This window comes from Brienomyrus brachyistius, unplaced genomic scaffold (genome assembly GCF_023856365.1).
Source record: "Brienomyrus brachyistius isolate T26 unplaced genomic scaffold, BBRACH_0.4 scaffold36, whole genome shotgun sequence".
Classification (NCBI taxonomy): domain Eukaryota; kingdom Metazoa; phylum Chordata; class Actinopteri; order Osteoglossiformes; family Mormyridae; genus Brienomyrus; species Brienomyrus brachyistius.
The window spans coordinates 2,789,802-2,809,757 of NW_026042311.1; the positions used below are offsets into that span (position 1 = coordinate 2,789,802).

The following is a 19,956-nucleotide window of genomic DNA, read 5'->3' on the forward strand; positions in this document are numbered from 1 at the left end:
TTCCAGCATGCCGTCGCGGGCCTCACGCAGATCGTACAGGATAGCTTCCACTGCCCCCTCCAACCTGCCGGCGGCCGCTCCGATGCCCAGGGTCGACATAACGTGAGTCAAGGCGGGTGTCAGCCGGTCGGTCCAGAGGTCACGCAACACAGAGTCAAAGTGTATGTAAAAGTAATTTCTGCCTGGGGGAAACAGACAAGGGTGTTGCCTCTGACTGGGGTGACCCACTTCGCAGCCGTAGCAGTTTTTCTGCTGATGTTTCCTGATGACTGAGGCTAAAAGGCCCACTATCATGGCTTTTATACAGCCAAGCATCCCTCGGCAGAGAGCGGGTCTGGAGAGAAGCGTGCAGATCTCAGGCGTCGGAGGGTCCTCTCCAGGATCAGAGGCCGGTGTTGATGGAGGGGTCGGAGGGAGTTCCCCAGAATCAGAGGCCGATGTTGGTGGGAGTTCCCCAGGATCAGAGGCCTGTGTTGCAGTTGGAGCCTCATTGTCCCCGCTTTCGTCGTCGGAGAACACTCTGTTGCTATAATTTGCGGCTGCTGCCATGATGATGATGATGTTGATGATGTTTGTGAAAGGGGTTGTAACGGAGTCCACTTTATATAGCGACGGTGGGTGAGGGGGTGAGGGGTGGGGGTGATCCTTACGGCGTAGGTTTTTTCAACTCTTGCATCTCCTTACGCCCCCGACTCTCCTTAAACATCGCTTGGAAGTAACCGGACTTTTCCTTAATCACCCGCATCCAAATCACAAATGGTATTCTCAGCCCAAAACAGTCGCATTTAGGCCGCTGCCATATATTCAGCATTCTCTTGTCCAGCTCTCCGGTCGCGTCCCACTTCATAAAGGTGCTACGTTGTTTACCAGCATCTCTAGAGTACATCTCCATTCTTCCATTGTCCACCTGAATGTCGGGGTTGGGGGTCTCCTCCATCAATGGGGTAACGACAGTCTTCAAGTTTCCCCATTCCGTTTCAGAAAAAAACACCTGATACGGGTCGTCTTTCGTGGGGTCTGGGCCGTCTCCGATGACCTGAAAGACGCGCAGATCCTCCACAGCGTTGTCAAAGAGGCAGACCAGTTTATCCCCGTTGGGCAGCTCCCAGGTAGCTCTCGGGTCTTCCGACGGGCACATCATAGGTACCCGTCTACTTGCCGTACCAATCTTCCTAGGAGCCCCCGGAGGCTGCATAACGGTCTCCTGCTCCTGCTGAGTCTTAGAAGGTGAGGCTGAATCTTTCATTTCGGGAGTGCTGGACATGTCTGTATTTTTTTAAGAATTAGTGTTCCCCGTACAGCGCAAAGCTCCCTATATTCTCCGCTGGTGGGGGCGTGGTACGGGTGATAAGGCCTGGCGCCTCTACCCTAGGAGGAAAAGGCCCCCCCGCTCGCCGCAATATCAACCAGGTGCAGTCATATCGTTTCTCTAATAACCCATATCTGTACTGTCATGTATGAAAAACAGGATTTACTGGGAGACAAAGTGTCCAACTTGATGTATGGCCCGAGTCATTAGAGATGACCTTCAAAAGTATGGGCCCCATACGCTGATGTAATACGCTTGCGTGTCTTTACTAGATTATTTAATTGCAATTAACCAGGTGCACTCATATCTGTACTTGTGCGAGGTCATATATGGAAAACAAAACTTCAAACAGATTTTACTGGGCTGCATGTATGGCCCAAGTCGTTAGAGACGGCCTTCAAAAGTGTGGCACCATACGCTGATGTAATACAAATGCTTGCGTGAGGAAGAAACACACATACACTGTCAAAACTACCGCCAAGCGTTTTTATTGGACGACAGACCCTCCGCCTCCTCCTCTCATTCTTTGCTCCAACTTTATCATTTTCTCCCAGAGTCTCAGTCTCTCAGAGTTTCTCACAGACTCGCGCAGCGGCACGGCTCTCAGCTCTCCGGCATCAGACTCGCGCCGCGGCACGGCTCTCAGCTCTCCGGCATCGCTCTCTCCGAGGATTATCCAAGCCCGTGGGGACCTTAGCGCAGTACCGCACCAGACACAGGGTTCTAAGGCCTTTGCTGATTCTCCAAAGCCCGGGACCTTACCGCGGTACCGTAACACCAGACACGCCGTACGCTCACGCTCCATCAGGTAACCCACCCCCGCTCAGCCCCGGCGGTGCCCGACAAAATAATAACTTATTAAAATAACACACACACTCATAAGCACTCTCCTCAATATAGCACTCTCCTCAATATAATTTTAAAAATAAAATAATAATTAAATAAACCATTTAAAATAAATAAATAATTTGTAATAATAATAAATAATAATTTAAAATAAATAATAATTTAAAATAAATAATAAATAATTAATTAATAAATCCAACTCCCGTGACGTCACATCGTACCACCACAACCAAGCCCCGCCTACACAAGCCCCGCCCACAAGTGACCTTTTGACCCGACCTGTCAATTTGATGGAAGCGGCATTCCATCTCTCTCTAATGGGTTTTGGCTCTTATTTTATCAACCTAGTCCAGACCCTTTACTCCTCCCCCTCTTCTGTCCTTTTGACTAATGCCAACATTTCTCCTCCTTTTCGGCTTCTTCAGGGGGCCAGGCAGGGCTGTCCCGTCTCCCCCCTACTCTTTAATCTGTCGTTGGAGCCTCTGGCTGCCGCTCTCCGTCACTCAGATGTTATTTCCCCCATCCTAGTGAAAGGTGTCCCTCAGACAGTTTCTTTATATGCTGATGATCTGCTTCTTTACCTCGGCAATGCTCCTGTGGATCTCCCTCATGTCCTTAACCTGTTTCAGTCATACGAATCCCTGTCTGGCTATAAGATTAATTGGGCAAAATCCTCTCTCCTTCCGTTGAATCCTGCCTGCCGCTCCTCTTCACTTCCTCCTTCTATTCCTCAGGCAGGGTCTTTCAGATACCTGGGGTTGGACATTTACCCATCAGTTCCAGAGCTCACAGCTGCTGGCTTCCGCCGCACTCTCGAGGGCATTAAAGCCTCGATCTCCTCGTGGTCTTCTCTTCCCCTCTCATTTCGGGCTAGGCTGGCTGTTATTAAGATGAACGTGCTCCCTAGAATTAATTTTATGAGTTCCATGCTTCCCCTCTCCCCTCCACCTGGGTACTGGGCCTCAGTTAAGTCTACTATTTCTACTTTTCTTTGGGATGGCAAGAGACCCTCCGTCAGACACTCTACCCTAATCCGTGACCGGTTGGATGGGGGCGTCTCTCTACCGCACTTCGAAATTTACCACCTTGCTTTTACTCTAAGGCCGGTTTGGAGCTGGATCAGTCCTCCCCAGCATCCCCCTGCCTGGCTTCCTATCGAAGCAGAATATGTTCTCCCCCATCATCTAGCCTCGCTTCCTTTCCTCCCTGTTAAATTCAAATCCATCTCTGCCTCCGTCGGTCCGATTATCTGTCAGGCCCTTTGCCTGGGTTGAGAAATTGTTGGGCCCCTTCCCAAAATGGCACCCCAGTGTTCCGTTGCTCCACAATCCTGTCCTGAACATTGGAGGCCGCCCCAGTCAGGTATCTCCACCCTGGGTGACATTTTTGATAGCTCGGGACTCAAATCGTTCCAGTCTCTTAAGGTCACATTTAGTCTTCCCTCTTCTTCATATTTTTTCTACCTCCAGCTGAGGTCCATGCTTAGGGCCTGTAATATCTCCTTTTCCTCACCTCTTCCGTTTCACCCGCTGTGCAGATTTGCTCTGTCCCTTTCTCCTGTTTCTAAGCCCGTGTCCAGTCTCTATTCCCTCCTCCGTAAATCCTCTCATAAACCTCTCCCCATAATTTCTGTCTGGCAGGGGGAGCTCTCTCCCACCCCCGTCTTATCTTGGAGTGTTATTTTTCATAATATTAAAAACTGTTCTAAAAATCCCAATCACCAGCAAACACAATTTAAGTTTGTTCACAGATTATATCCCACTCCCAGGAAACGCCATCTCATGGGCTTAGAGCCTGACCCCTTATGTCATCTTTGTCCCCTCCAGGTCCCTGGTACCTTTCTCCATATGTTCTGGGACTGTCCTCCAGTGGCTGCTCTTTGGGATTACGTGGCCAGATCTCTCTCTTCAGTTCTTTCCTCTCCCATCCCCCTGTCTCCCGTGGTCCTTCTTCTCCTGGACTTCTCTTCTCTCTCTCTCTCTCACTTCCAGCAGAGGCTTCTGATGTCTGCCTCCTTAGCGGCCAAGTTGTTATTAGCCTCTCGTTGGAAGTCTCCTGATCGTGCCATTCCTTCTGTCTGGAAGTCCACCTTTCTTGATCTGCTTCTGCTGGAACTCTCTGCAGCCCGGATTAACAACTCGTCTGGTTCTACAATCCAGAGCTGGGTCCATGACGTGCAGCTGGTCAAGGATTGGTTGCAGGTCATGTCCTGAGGCCATATTCCTTGTTTTTTGTTTTGATTTTTACTTTCCTAATTCTGACATTTTTCAGTGGTATAAGTGTGTTATTTTTTTTTTATCCTCAGTTTTTAGCTGTGCTCTCCGTGGCTGAGTGTGCCGGTGACCTTTGTTGGTTTTCTGTTTCTTTAAATTGAACTGCTGTCTCAGGGTGTATTGGGGGTGGGGTGGAGTATGTTCTGTTTTGTTCCATCTTGTTCTTTGTTATAAAAAATCTCTAATAAAAATTTGGTCACAAAAAAAAATGTACGATGGCGATGAGGAAATGTACTTTGTACTCGCCGATCATCATTTTGTTTCTGTCACTTTCTCTTGCACTGATTTCTCCTCACAACATTGTTACTGGTGTTTTAGTAATAAATTAGTTCAGGACCACCACTTTGTACGATCTTTCTCCTTCTGGGAGGTGTGGAGGGAGAAAAAAATCACAATTCAAGTCCCTCAGTCAATGGTGGGATGTCGGAAAAGTGCAAATTAAGCTCTTCTGCTAGAACTATGCTGCATATTTCCGGACTGAACTACAGAACCAGTTTGGGAGCAGCGTGTGGCTCTGTGGGCTAAGCCTGTGTGCCTGTAATCAGAAGGTTGCAGGTTCAAACCCTGCCTCAGACTGTGGGTCCTTGAGTAAGGCCCTTAACTCCCAGCTCACTGGGCGCCGCTACGGGTGGCAGCCCTTCGCAGACAACTTCCTCTATGAAAAAAGAGCAAGTTGTGGGCAAGTTGTAAAGACAATTTCCCTACGGGGACAATAAAAGTATCGATTATTATTATTATTATTAAAAGACTGGAGGATGAGATCTTGCGGCTGTGCACAGGAGCAGAGCCTGGCAGGGTGGGAGATGCTGAAGCCCTGCAGAGGAACCGACTCCTGTTGAAAGACCTTCTGGTGGAGAGAGGGGCTGGAGCGTTGGCCCGGGCCGCTATACGAAGGAGACTGATATGGACGCCCCCACCGCGTATTTTTGGATTGGAGAAGCACAGGGAAGAGAGAAAGACGTTTCGCCACTTGATCCTCCCTGATGGGCGTAGTACGTTTGACAAGCATGAGATTTTAACACTCAATAGCCTTTTATGAGACCCTGTTTTGTGCTGAGGCCTGTGATCAGTCAGTGGCTGATCAGTTTCTTTGGGACTTACCAAGTCTTTCAGTGACATGAGCTGGAAGAGCCTTTGACTCTGACAGAACTTACTGCTGCTGTCCATGAGCAGTCAGTCAGGAAAGCACCAGGCCTGGACGGACTGACCGCGGAATTTTATAAATGTTTCTGGCCCCTGATTGGTGAAGACTTGTTCTGTGTTTTTCAAGAAAGTGTTGATATGGGCCTTCTTCCATCCAGCTGCCGGAGGGCTGTTCTAACGCTGCTGCCCAAGAAGGGGGATCTGGGACTTCTGAAGAACTGGCGGCCGGTCTCGCTTCTCGGTGTGGATTATAAGATCTTGTCCAAAGCTCTGACTAACCGGCTGAAAACATGTGTTTCGACGATCATTCACTGGGATCAGCCTTACTGTGTATCAGGGCATTCAATTTTTGATAACCTTTTTTTAGCTAGAGATCTTTTGTCCTTTGTGTCAGAACGAGGTTTGGACGCAGGTCTGGTCTCTTTAGATCAGGAAAAGGCATTTGACAGAGTGGACCACACCTTTCTGTTTAAGACCCTTCAAGCCTTTGGTTTTGGTCCAAAGATTGTTTCTTACATTAGACTCTTGTACAGCAATGTGTGGAGCCTCCTGAACATTAATGGCTCTCTCACCAGGCCTTTTCCTGTCACCAGAGGGATACGGCAGGGCTGTGGGTTGTCTGGGCTGCTGTACTCACTGGCGGTGGAGCCGCTGCTTCAGGCTTTTCGAAGGCGTCTCCAGGGAGCACCGGTACCTGGCATCAGCCTTGGGGGAGGAGTGACTGTTACACTTACTGCTTATGCAGATGACGTCACTGTTTGGACATCAGGTCCAACACGGATATGGAGGTGCCTACAGCACTTCTTGGCGATTTCCAGCGTGCCTCTTCTGCTCGCGTCAACTGGAGCAAAAGCGCCACGTACCTGCTGGGCCAGTGGTCCGGGCGGGGCCCTCCTCAGCTGCCACAGCAGTGCGTATGGAGCAAGGATGGCATCAGAATACTGGGTCTTTACCTGGGAACTGAGCGCTTCATGGAAAAGAATTGGAGCGGATTGGTTGACAGGATTACTGGACGACTTCAGCGTTGGAGGTGGATTCCGCCCCAGCTCTCATATTGGGGGAGAGTGCTGGTGATTAACAGTTTGGCTGCCTCCATGATGTGGCACCGAATCATGGTGCCAGATCCTCCGATGGACCTGCTGCATCAGGTCTAGAAGGGGTTCATTGATTTCTTCTGGAATGGGCAGCACTGGCTCCCTTCGGGGATTCTTCATTTGCCAGTGTCTGAGGGAGGGCAGGGCCTGGTTCATCTGCTGAGCGAGGTCAGGGGGATGAGGCTCCAGTGTGCACAGACACTGCTTTACAGCACCGAACACCTGCCGTGGATGCATGTGGCCCTCGCCCTGCTCCGCAGCTGCGGAGGCCTTGCATATGATAAACAAATGTTTTTACTTTCTGGAGATGCACTTCAGCTTATTGGAGTGAGTGGTTTTTATGCTGCGGTGCTGAATGCTTGGCGCTTGTTCCGGGTGGCACGGATGGAGAATGACCACTATGGCCTCGAGGAACCATTGTTTAATGATTCCTTTGTTTCCTCGCGGCTGGAACTTACTAACTCAGTGCATAAGATACTTGTGGAGTTGGGGGTCACAAGGGTAAAACATATTTTACATGCTGAGCCTGGACACTTTTTGTCACCTGACTCACTTGCTACCCAAGTGGGGTTCCGGTCTGTGGGGCTGCTTGGGAACCTTTACATGCACTTGAAGGTTTTTTCCCCCCAACCTTTCAGGAATATTTACAGTGGGTTCCAGGTCGAGTGTTTTGCAAACATTTAAAAAGAAGAAAAAGAATGAAATTCAAATAAGTTCAGAATAAATGACAATAAGCGCAAAAGAAATAATAATAGAGTAAAAATGTTTTAAAAAAATAGAATTAAAAACCATCATAAAGGACTTTAAATACCCATGTCCTCTTTAAGGGCACCTCCTCAAAGGGGCCTCTAGCCCCTATGTCTTCTGGGGGAAGCGACCGCCCCCCCGCCCCCCCACAATTACTGATATTAATAAAAGCATAAAATAATAAAACTGATTATCATAGATTATTATATGCGGTGGTGAAAATATGCGTTTTCAGCCTAGTTTTGAAACTACTGAGACATTCAGTAGCTCTCAGGTTTTCTGGGAGAGAGTTTCAGAGTTTGTATATCACTCCAGTTTTACACCACTTCAGCCACCGTCATTGAGTGCTCACAATAGTCCCTGCGATTTGGCTACTAAGCTCTAAAACCTCAAACTCGCCTGAAATATCGCGAGACTCTCTCTCATCGGCTGTGAGGGGAGATTTGCTACCGATCGTTTACATTACCTGGTGATGCAGCTCGCTGGACGAGCCTTCTAACCCAGGTTACTAAGCGATACTGGTTATTAGTGAATCCCAAGTAAGTCTCACATTAACCGACTCACAGGGATTCGCAATTGAGTTTGGAGGAACCAACCATTCGGCATAACAATTAGGTAATAAACATCATTAAATAATGATTAATTCAAATGTAATTAATTTCAAAACAGATTGGTGGAGATATTAAAATTTTCTTGAGCTAAATATTCCTACAATGGTGTCCCAGAGGGATCAGTGCTGGCCCACTACTGTACACTGTATATATTGGTCACATTATCAGAAATCATGGTGTTGGGTTTCATTGTTTTGCTGATGATACACAGTTATATATATATCTGTTAATCCGGATGATGCATCACAGCTCTCGGTTAGAAGACTGTCGACTACATATCCGGTGCTGGATGGCAAATAATTTCCATCCATCCATTTTCCAAACCGCTTATCCTACTGGGTCGCGGGGGGTCCGGAGCCTATCCCGGAAGCAATGGGCACGAGGCAGGGAACAACCCAGGATGGGGGGCCAGCCCATCGCAGGGCACATGCACACACCATTTACTCACACATGCACTCCTATGGGCAATTTAGTAACTCCAATTAGCCTCAGCATGTTTTTGGACTGTGGGGGGAAACCGGAGTACCCAGAGGAAACCCCACGACGACATGGGGAGAACATGCAAACTCCACACACATGTCACCCAGGCGGAGACTCGAACCCGGGTGTCAAATAATTTATTTATGTTAAAGACAGAAAAACAGAAGTACTGTTAACTGGTCCGAAGGCGGCTCAAAATAAGCTTGACAACCTCAACCTTGGTGGCCTTCCTACCCAACCTGACACAGTGGTCAGAGATCTTGGTGTTCTGGTTGATTCAGATTTATGTTTCGATGCTCACATAAAAAGCATCACTAAAGCTGTGTTCTATCATGTACGGAACCTCGCCAAGCTTCGGAAGATGCTCTCCTTTCATGAAGCGGAAACACTGACACCTTTATAACTTCCAGGCTGGATACTGTAATGCCTTCCTTTCTGGGTGCCCATCTGGATCCTTACATAAACTTCAGCTGGTACAAAAGGCAGCAGCCAGAGTTCTTACAAACACTAATAAATGTGATTATATTAGCCCTGTTCTATGCTCCCTTCATTGGCTTCCAGTTAAGTCTCAGATTAACTACAAAATACTGCTATTGATTTATAAAACACTGAATGGCCTTGCACCAGAATACCTTAGTAACCTGCTGGCCTTATACAACCCTCCTCGCTTTCTTACATTATAAAGAGCAGGATATCTGTTAGTACCCAGGGTAGAAAGAGCTACGGCAGGCTGCAGAGCTTTCTCTTATAGAGCTCTTCAGCTGTGGAATGGTCTTCCAGCGGATCTGCGGGATTCAGGCTGACTCTCAATATTCAAGTCTAGACTAAAAACACTCCTGTTTAGTTTAGCTTACAGAGACACTAGTTCTAGCTCTAGCTAACTGCTCACTCCCAGTCAGACCTATAGTGTGAGGTGTAGAGCTGGGTGGGGATCGGTGCCATTGGCTTTGGATAAACTGAACTGTCAGTCTGTCACTTTAGCTTCACACCCCCTTGTGGAATTGGAGTGCTGACATTCAGGGACTCCCCATGTCTGCGTTCCCACCTGCCTCTCCCTCCTACTTATGCTGCCATAGCCATATCTGCCAGAGCTTACATACTGCACTCACCTAACTGTTTGCACTGCCTCTACTCTCCCCTACTTTGGCTAACTGCACATTTTATTTCCCCTACTCACCCTGGGCTGTGCTGCCTGGAGACCCCAACCTACCCTGCTGCCTGCGACGTCTCCACTACCTGTGAGTCCTTCCGGCCTGCTCACCCTTCTGCCTGTGACATCTTCCCTGTTTACCCTGCTGCCGTACTACTGTTCTCCCTGCCATCTGAAGCAGCTCCAGCACTTGCCTGTCATCACCTCCCTGCCCCCCGCTTTGTGACTGAAATGTTAAGATTGGGATAATGTGAATTAGGACTTTGCCATCTTGATCATTTGACTTCCTCTGCTGCCCCCTGGAGGATGGGCTCCCCCTTTGTATCTGGTTAGGGTTAGGGCTTCCTCTGCTGCCCCCTGGAGGATGGGCTCCCCCTTTCAGTCTGGTTAGGGTTAGGGCTTCCTCTGCTGCCCCCTGGAGGATGGGCTCCCCCTTTCAGTCTGGTTAGGGTTAGGGCTTCCTCTGCTGCCCCCTGGAGGATGGGCTCCCCCTTTCAGTCTGGTTAGGGTTAGGGCTTCCCCTGCTGCCCCCTGGAGGATGGGCTCCCCCTTTGACTCTGGTTCCTCCCAAGGATTCTTCTTTCTAGGGAGCTATTCCTTGCCACTGTCCCCCCTGACTTGCTCACTGGGGGCTTTGGGCAGGGATGCTGTAAAGTGCTTTGAGATGATGTAATGTTGTGAAAACACACTATACAAATAAAACTGAACTGAACTGAAATTGCATTCAGTGTTTGGTGGGGGGGGGGGGGGGGGACTCAAAATGAGATCTGAACCAGCAACCTTCCGCTCATTGACACAGAGTCCGAACCCAAAGAGTCACACACCACACCCAGTATTTACAGAAATGCTTCCTACAGCATCCAGAACTGAAACGAATATGAGTGGTTTTCCCACTATTAATGAAAACTGGACCATTCTGTATGATGCTGTATCTTTGGTTATTTGTTACACAAAGGATGATCGTGGAAATCTTGTCTTTTTTGTTTTTACTACATCACTACCTTCAGTTAATATAAACAAGTTTAAAAAGGAACCTTGTTGATAAAAGAGGGGAAATAAATTACATATATACATATTCATTTTATATTTTAAACAATGTTTATCTATGTCTGCCGGACTAGATGTGTCATCACATCCTCAGCCAGGTGCAGCTGAGGCCAGCAGAGGGCGCCAGTGAGCAGCCAGAGACAGCAGTCATACAGAAGCTCCCAACTCTGGGCTCCATCACATGAACACGCCTGCAGACAATAACACTCACATACCACTGATACACCCTGTGGATAAAGAGCCCTCACTGTTTCTATAGCAGGTTAGGATGCTGTGCCTGTGATCAGAAGGCAGACTAGATGGGAATGGAAACGTAGTAACAAACAAAAAGTGACATCACTACCTTCAGTCATTATAAAGTCTGTGGTCAGGATTAGCTACTGCTGTACAAACAGCTATAGCTGTGATTATCAGAATAAAACCCACTTATTAATCCATCCATTTTCCAAACCACTTATCCTACTGGGTCGCGGGGATCTGGAGCCTATCCTGGAAGCAACGGGCACGAGGCAGGGAACAACCCAGGATGGGGGGCCAGCCCATTGCAGGGCACACTCACACACCATTCTCTCACACATGCACACCTACGGGCAATTTAGTAACTCCAATTAGCCTCAGCATGTTTTTGGACTGTGGGGGGAAACTGGAGTACCTGGAGGAAACCCCACAATGACATGGGGAGCACATGCAAACTCCACACACATGTAACCCAGGCGGAGACTCGAACCCGGGTCCCAAAGGTGTGAGGCAACAGTGCTAACCACTGCACCACCGTACCGCCCACTTATTAATCAATGAGGAGAAATATATAATATATATTACACATTTCATACAATATTCATGTATTACTGCCAGACCAGACATGATTTCCCATCCCCACGTCACTTACAGAGCCGTCCTGGAGTTCTTGACCACAGGCAGCAGCCTGCAGTGCTCTTTATCTCGTCTGATGTATTTCTTCAGATCAAACACATCCAGCTCCTCATCTGACATCAGCATCACAAAGGCCAGAGCTGAGTACTGTGCAGGTGAGAGGTCATCTGCTGAAATGTTTCCTGAATTCAGGTATCTTTGTACTTCCTCTACTAGAGAATTGTCACCAAGTTCAGTCAGACAATGGAACAGGTTGATGGTCCTTTCTGGAGATAAATTCTCCTTTATTTTCTCCTTGATGTATTTGGTTATTTTGTTAATGTCATGTGATCTCTTTCTTCTCTGTCCCAGTAGCTTTTGTAACAGAGTCTTACTGGAGTCTGTTGAGAGGCCCAGGAGGAAGCGGAGGTAGAGGTCCAAGTGTCCATTCTTGCTCTCTAATGCCTGATCCACTGCAGTCTTCAGCAGGTCAGCTGATGAGTTTGACAGAAACACATATAAAGCAGCGAGATACTCCTGGATGCTCAGATGCACAAAGCAGTACACCTTCTCCTGGTACAACCCATACTCCTCTTTAAAGACTTCTGTGCACACTCCAGAGTAAACTGAAGTTTCAGTGACATCAATGCCATTCTCTGACAGATCTTGCTCATAAAATATGAGATTTCCTTTCTCAAGGTTGTCAAAAGCCAGTTTACCAAGTTTTAAAAGGAATTCCTTGCTGTATTCCTTAAGCTTAGTTTCTTGGTTTTTCATATACTTGTCATTTTTTAAACTTGTCTGAAAGATCAGGAAGTGTGTGTACATTTCAGTCAAAGTCCTTGGAATTTCTCCCCTGTCAGTCTCACTAAAAAGCCTCTTAAGCACAGTGGCTGAAATCCAGCAGAACACAGGTATGTGGCACATGATGAAGAGGCTCCTTGATGATTTCACATGTGTGATAATCCTGCTGGCCAGGCTCTGATCCCTAAATCTCCTCCTGAAATACTCCTCCTTCTGGGCATCACTGAACCCTCGTATCTCTGTCACCTGGTGGACACACTTAGCAGGTATCTGATTGGCTGCTGCTGGCCGGGAGGTTATCCAGAGGAGAGCGGATGGGAGCAGATTCCCCTTAATGAGGTTAGTCAACAGCACATCCAGTGACGTTTTCTTTGTTACATCAAACCAGCTCTCATTGTTCTGAAAATCGAGAGGAAGGCGACACTCATCCAGACCATCAAAGATGAACAAGATTTTGTACATAAACAGCTCAGTGGATTCAAGTGATTTCAGTTCTGGGACAAAGTGGAGAAGCAGTTCAATCAGACTGTATTCATCCTTAATCAAATTCAGGTCCCGGAAAGGAAGAGCAAATATGAAGTGAACATCCTGGTTCGCTTTTCCTTCCGCCCAGTCGAGAATAAATTTCTGCACAGAGACTGTTTTCCCGATACCTGCCACCCCTTTAGTGAGTACAGTTCTGATAGGTGTCTCACGCCCACATAAGGGTTTAAATATATCATTGCACTTGACTGTAGTATCTTCTGTTCGCCTTTTCTTGGATGCTGTTTCAATCTGTCTCACTTCATGTTCATCATTGACTGCTCCAGTCCCACCTTCAGTTATGTAGAGTTCTGTGTAAATCTCACTGAGAAGTGTTGGCTGTCCTTCCTTAGCTTTCCCTTCAAATACACACACAAATTGCTTCTTAAGTTTACCTTTGAATTCCTGTAGCATGAGCTGTCCTGAAAAGAAATGAGAGGAAAATGCACTAATTCTCACTGTGATCCTGACCAGTATGAGAGGAAGAATATTTACCAAAAACACACTTTTTTACACATACATATCCAGATATTTCCCTGTGACTGTGAATGTGAAACTGAAAGTTTTATCATGCGTATTTTACTGGAACACCGCATACAGGACCGTGAATAAGCCTTAGGCAGCCGAAGGAAATGTTTAAAGCCATTTATCTGGGTAGTAAGTGTATATCTGCTCAAAACCAAAAAACATACAAAACCCCTTTTCATTTCCCAAACCTCTCCTCAGGGGCACCACAGCCAGTCCATGTATTTGTTAAATTTCACCACCAGCTCACTTCATGAATTAATTAAATTAGTTTAAAACTCAGTGAGATATTGATCAGCTACATGAGGTGTGTTAGTGGTCAAGTGAAAAAATACAGGGATATACTGCACGATATATTAAGGTGATGTTGGGAGAGGTTCTGAAATGGCAAACACACTTTGACATACATATTATAGTACTTCTACACCAACATAAAGACCATTTAAACATCCTTTTCTTTGGCTGCCTAAGACGTTTACACAATATTGTACATATACATAATGTTATAAACCTCTTACTCTTGTCCAGCAGGTCAGCAAGATCATTTTGCTTCATGGTCCTCAGGATGTACAGTGTGATCTTCAGAGCTACTTCTCTAACACTGGTCTTCTGCATCTGACCATCACAGTCCAGGTCATTGTCCTCCTCCAGCTGAGGCTCAGAGCATTCTGGGTAATTCTGATCTAGGTACCTCACAAACGTCTTCAGCTCGTCCTTTAGGAACTTCATGGCTTTCTCCTCTAGTGACTAAAATAAACAGTCTCAGTTAATTATTCCTACTTACACCAAACCTTTTCAGAGTTTCACTTGTGAATCATAGTTTAAAACATATTTTCTTTAACACGATGAATTTCTTATTATACAGCTGTATAAAATATAAGCTAATTGACATAACAGCCAAGAAAATATATATCAGCAATAAATACAAACCTTCAATATGGATGATAAACCCGATTTATCATGTAGATCTGTACTGCAATCTTTCATTTGGTCTCTGTGAATTAGGCAGAAACATAAAGACCTCAATTCATCTACACAAATGTAACTGAAAGACTGAAAAGTTCCCCATTAAAATTGCTGTTACTGCGGATAAAGAATAACATTGTAATATATTACAACACCAATTCCAAAAAGTTGGGACATTGTGCAAATTGTAAATAAAAACAGAATGTAATGATATGGAAATCTCATAAACCTGTATTATATTCATAACAAAGTATAGAAAACACATCAGATGTTTAAACTGAGACATTTTGCTATTTCATGAAAAATATTGGCTCATTTTGAATTTCATGACAGCAACACGTCTCAAAAATGTTGGGACGGAGGCAATAGGTGGCTGGAAAAGTTAGTGGTACAAAAACCCAAAAGCTGGAGGAACAATTTGCAAATAATTATGTCAATTGGCAACAGGTGAGTAACATGACTGGGTATAAAAAGAGCATCTTAGAGTTGCAGTGTCTCTCTGAAGTAAAGATGGGCAGAGGGTCATAATCCCCCTAATACTGCACTGACAAATAGTGGAGCAATTTCAGAAAGAAGTTCCTCAGTATAAAACTGCAAAGAGGTTGAATATTTCATCATCTACAGCACATAATGTAATCAAATGATTCTGAGAATCTGGAGAAATCTCTGTGAAAAACCAGACTAGATGCCTGTGATATTTTGGCCCTTAGGCAGCACTGCATCACAAACAGGCATGATTCTGTAATGGAATCACTAAATAGGCTCAGGAATATTTCCCAAAAACATTGTCAGTGAACACAATTCGCGCTGCCATGCACAGATGCCAGTTAAAACTCTATCATCCAAAGAAGAAGCCGAATATGAAGATGATCCAGAATCACCGACGTCGTCTCTGGGCCAAAGCTCATTTAAAATGGACTGCGGCTGAGTGGAAAACTGTTCTGTGGTCAGTCGAATCTAAATTTGAGATTCTTTTTGGAAACCAGGGATACCGTGTCATCCGGACTAAAGAGGAGAAGGACCACCCAGCGTGTTATCAGCACTCAGTTCAAAAGACAGCATCTCTGATGGTGTGGGGGTGCATTAGTATATATGGCAGGGGCAGCCTGCATATCTGGAAAGGCACCATCGATGCTGAAAGGTATGTCCAGGTTCTAGAGCAACAGATGCTCCCATCCAGACGATGTCTCTTTCAGTGAAGACCTTGCATTTTCCCACATGACAATGCCAAACCACACACTGCATCAATTACAACATGATGGATTCGTAGAAGAAGGGTCCGGGTACTGAACTGGCCTGCCAGCGGTCCAGATCTTTCAAGCACTGAGAACATTTGGTGCTTCATAAAACTAAAAATATGACACAGAAGATCTAGGACAGTTGAGCAACTAGAATCCTGTATCAGACAAGAATGGGACAACATTCCTCTCCCAAAACTCAAGCAACTGACCTCCTCAGTCCCCAGATATTTACAGACTGTTGTTAAAAGAAGAGGAGATGCCACACAGTGGTAAACATGGCCTTGTCCCAACTTTTGTGAGATGTGTGTTTTTGCTGCGAAATTTAAAATTACCTTGTTTTTTTCCTTAAAATTATGCATTTTCTCAGTTTAAACATTTGATATTTGAGTTTTGTTATGAATAAAATATAGGTTTATGAAATTTCCATATCACTGCCTTCTGTTTTTATTTACAATTAGCAGAATGTCCCAACTTTTTTGGAATTGGGGTTGTAGTTTGGAAAGATGTATCTGCCATGTTAAGCGCCCCCCCCCCCCCCCCAGAGTGAGCAAACAGCTGCCTATGCAACCGGCAAACAGTGAATCCCCCACGCTACCCTACGCCTCGATAAGGCTCTGCTTTGCTTATCAATGGAACCGCCTGCTCTGTGAGCGACTGGCCCACGGCCGCGCCGGCCTGGCACTCGCGAGTGAGCAGGGAGCGTCAGACGGGGGGGGGGGGGGGGGGCGCCTATCAGCTTGTTGCCTGCATCACTGCCCCCCCTCCCGCTTCTGTACCAGCTGCTCCCCAGGCCCCCACTAGCCGCGGCGATATTGTTGCCTAAATATGATGAAAAATTAAACATCATCATCCTGCACCTGTTCTCTATCCCAGTGGACATAATGTGCATGATGTCATCAGCATGCGCCACTCCCTCTAGAATATTCTACTGTATTACAGAATACTAACCACTTCAGGGATCATCATTTGTCTGTCAGCCAGCAGCAGTGAGGGAAAACATACACACAGCTGTCCATGAAGTGCTGGTGATTCTGCCTCAAACCTTCAGAACGTTCTTATCCCATTAGGATGTGATGGGGATGTGCTGACCGGGGACAGGGGGAAGCGTGAGAGTGGGTGGGAAGGGGAGCGGGCAGTATGAGCGGAGGCAGGCCTCTCAGCTTACACCACCCAGCTGTCCATGAACTCAAGTGCTGGTGATGCTGCCTCAAACCTTAACTGGCCCAGCTGTGCATGCAGGGCAGGCAGCTTGAGAGCTGACAGGGCCTGGTGGGGCTACGCGCTTTAGGAGTTCCGACTCATGCAGCCCCCTCCATCTGCTTAATCAGACCGGATGCTAGTGAACGTCAGCACAGCCTAAGTCGGAACACTCTGGGTCACTCTCCCTGGCCATAACGCTGTGGGCCAAGCCTGCTGGGGGTGTCACACGAAGCAGGATTAAGGGAAAATCTGACTTATTTCGACAAGTCTGGCTCATTTAAGTGGGAATTCCGTTCCATCAACGTGTCTTAAATTAATCCCTGCTGAGCTACCATGGCAACTTATAGTAGGTGAGTGAACAAGGTTGATCCAGACCAGGTTAACTGACTGCTTAGTTAAGCGTTGTCTCAAAGAATGTCCAACGTGTAGGACCAGATTCCAAAAACATTGTACCGTCGGGCGAAATTCCGCGATCTCACTACTAATGTTGTGTAACAAATATAATAAAGCCTATAAAAAAAATAGGCGCAGGCGAGGCAGGGCGAGCCAGGGGGCAGGGCGGACGGGACCCCAGCCCTGCGTCTGTGTCCCCTCGCTTTACGGGACACAGACACGATGACCCCAGGTCGGGGTCGAGTTCGCCGGGGCGAGGGAGAAACAGTCACAAGTGCGATCCCCGAGGGGTCCCATTCCAGCTCCACCACCTCCGAAGAGGGAGGAGCCACGATGGAGTCCTCCGGGACCACCTCGGGGACTAGGGTGACAGGAACTGGGGCACGGTCAGGGACCGGAACAGGGTCAGCAGGGTGTGGGGGCGCCGGCCCGGGAGCTGCTGGAGCGCGGTCAGGACTTGGAGCGCGGTCAGGACTTGGAGCGCGGTCAGGACTTGGAGCGCGGTCAGGAACAGGAGCTGAAGTCTGGGGGGGCGCCTGCCCGGGAGCTGCAGGTGACTGCAGTGGGGGCGCCTGCCCGGGAGCTGCAGCAGGCGAAGGGGGCTGCGCATGCAGCGAAGGCGGCTGCACAGGCAGCGGCGTCCGCACGGGAGCGGGGTCCGCAGGCAGAGGCGGCAGCGAAGGCGGCTGCGCAGGCAGCGGCGGCAGCGAAGGCGGCTGCGCAGGCAGCGGCGGCCACACGGGAGCGGGGTCCGCCGGCAGCAACGGAGGGAGGTCCTCCGTACTGGCGATCGCCGGTCTCCTCCGTCTCCCTCGCTGGCGCCTGGCGGTGGCGGGAGGCGGCGCGACGTCCGTAAAAACGGACGGCGGAAGAAAGGCTTCCGGCTCGGGGTAAGGGTAGAGGAAGGGCTCCTCGTCCTCGTCCTCACTGGAGAGCCAGTACTTCCACACGGGATCGGGGTCGCGTGTGGTCGGCCCCCGGGCTGGAGGTAGGGCAGGTACCTCCCTCTCGTCCTCCGTCGGGAGCCAAATCCTGGAGAGCGAGCAGGCGCCGAGACGGATCGTCCCCTGCGGGACTCTCCGTCTCCTCCGCTTCTTTTGGTCTGTCATTCTGTCACGATCGGGGTGCAGCAGACGGGCAATCGTGCGGGTAAGGAGGAATCAGGAAGCAGGCAGGCAGGATTAGGGACGAAAGGGAGTTTAATTAAAGGTTTTCGGGGAACAGGGAACATCGGACACTGACTGACATCAGACAAGGCTGGAAACAATCAGGGACGCACACGCGGGTAATCAGGGGGCGTGGCACACACGAGGAGCCGACGAGCCGGGTCATGACAAGGAGGACCTTTTATTAGAGGATGTAAATAACCCCAAGGTTTGACACGAGACTAATTAATGTTACAAAACATATTGAGTTGCGTATTGCATATTTTTAATATACATTTGTATTCTGTATTCATTTGTATACATTCATTTATGCTTATGTAGTTTTATTTAGTGGGACCCCTTTTTTTGAGGGACTTCCGTTTTTTTCAGTTACCAGAACATCGCTAAGCTAAGCGGAGAACGTGTTTGTCTTTTGCTTTATGATATTTTATAAATGGTTTAAGCCCCACCCCCCCCTGGTAAAGGCACAAGCTCTTACGTTGGCTACGTTTTTTTTTGGTAATTAATTTATTTTAAATACATCGTGAACCATCAGTCATGTCTTTCGGCCATAAATCCGGAGGGGAATGCTGCAGTAAGAGCTTTACCTTCGCCCGCCACAGTGCGCTGCTGACGGATTTTACGGGGTGACTGCTTAAGGAGCAGTGAGATGCGGACAGCGTGATGGTCAGAGAATTCGGTAAGGAATAAAATCATATTAATATGGAAAATATTCAAGAACAAATACAAAATATAGGGAAGGAAATCCAGGAATGTAAAAGCTTATTACTCGAAAAGGAAGTAGAAGGTACTGCAAGACTGGAATTAATAAAAAGAATTAAAAGTAAAGAGAAAATAATGGCTGAATTTACGTGTAAAAAAAGGGAAGCTGAGGAATTGCCTCGGCATTCTGAACGTCCAAAGGTTTTAATGGAGAAAATGCATGCTTACCAAAGGGAGGAATTGTGTAAAAAAGAAAAAAAAGTTGCTTAGCTTATATAAACATTGGAAAATTCTGTTACGTAAATCAAGGGAAGAAAACATATCAGAAACTAATCTGGCCAATATAGCAGATATCCTTGAAAGGTAAAAGAATGATCTTATGAAAGTTTATGGAGAAATAAGGGAATGTATCACACCGACTAATGAATTATCAAGATTCACGCATGTGAAGCTGTAACTAATGACATAATTAAAATTGTGTACGAAAGGTTGACTGCATTAGATGGAGATTTTGATGCCGATCTTGAAGGTCGTCATCTGCATCAACTGTCAGTGTCTGACTATGCTCACTCAGTATATGGCGCTGCCTCCCAGTCAGTCGCCAGTCACCACTCAGAGTACTCTAGTATATCTGCGATAAGGGCAGAAGCAGCTGCAGAGCTTGCAGCAAAGGAGGCAGAGTATAAAATAGCCAAAGCAGAAAGAAAGCAATAAGAAAAGATAAGAATACTAGAGGAGCAACACAGAAAAGAATTAGAAGGCCAGAGATCTGAATTAGAAAATCTGCAGGCTGAAAGGCATATAGAGGTTGCTCGTGCCAGATTACAAGCCTATGACAGAGAAATTAAACATGAAATGCATGGCCAGACCTTTAAGTTTGACTGC

At 47.2% G+C, this 19,956-nt stretch overlaps 1 protein-coding gene across 7 annotated transcripts in view; it reads right to left on the reverse strand.

Annotated features, from left to right (window-relative positions):
• LOC125721985 (NACHT, LRR and PYD domains-containing protein 3-like) overlaps positions 1 to 19,956 on the reverse strand; it is a 54,050-nt gene that overhangs the window by 22,961 nt on the left and 11,133 nt on the right. For all 7 annotated transcript variants that reach the window (XM_048998222.1, XM_048998219.1, XM_048998220.1 and 4 more), the window contains 3 exons: positions 14,334 to 14,397; positions 13,922 to 14,150; positions 11,590 to 13,300 (listed from right to left, as the gene is read on the reverse strand). In XM_048998222.1, the coding sequence (XP_048854179.1) occupies positions 11,590 to 13,300; positions 13,922 to 14,150; positions 14,334 to 14,397 (2,004 nt within the window). The remainder of the gene's footprint in view (positions 1 to 11,589; positions 13,301 to 13,921; positions 14,151 to 14,333; positions 14,398 to 19,956) is intronic.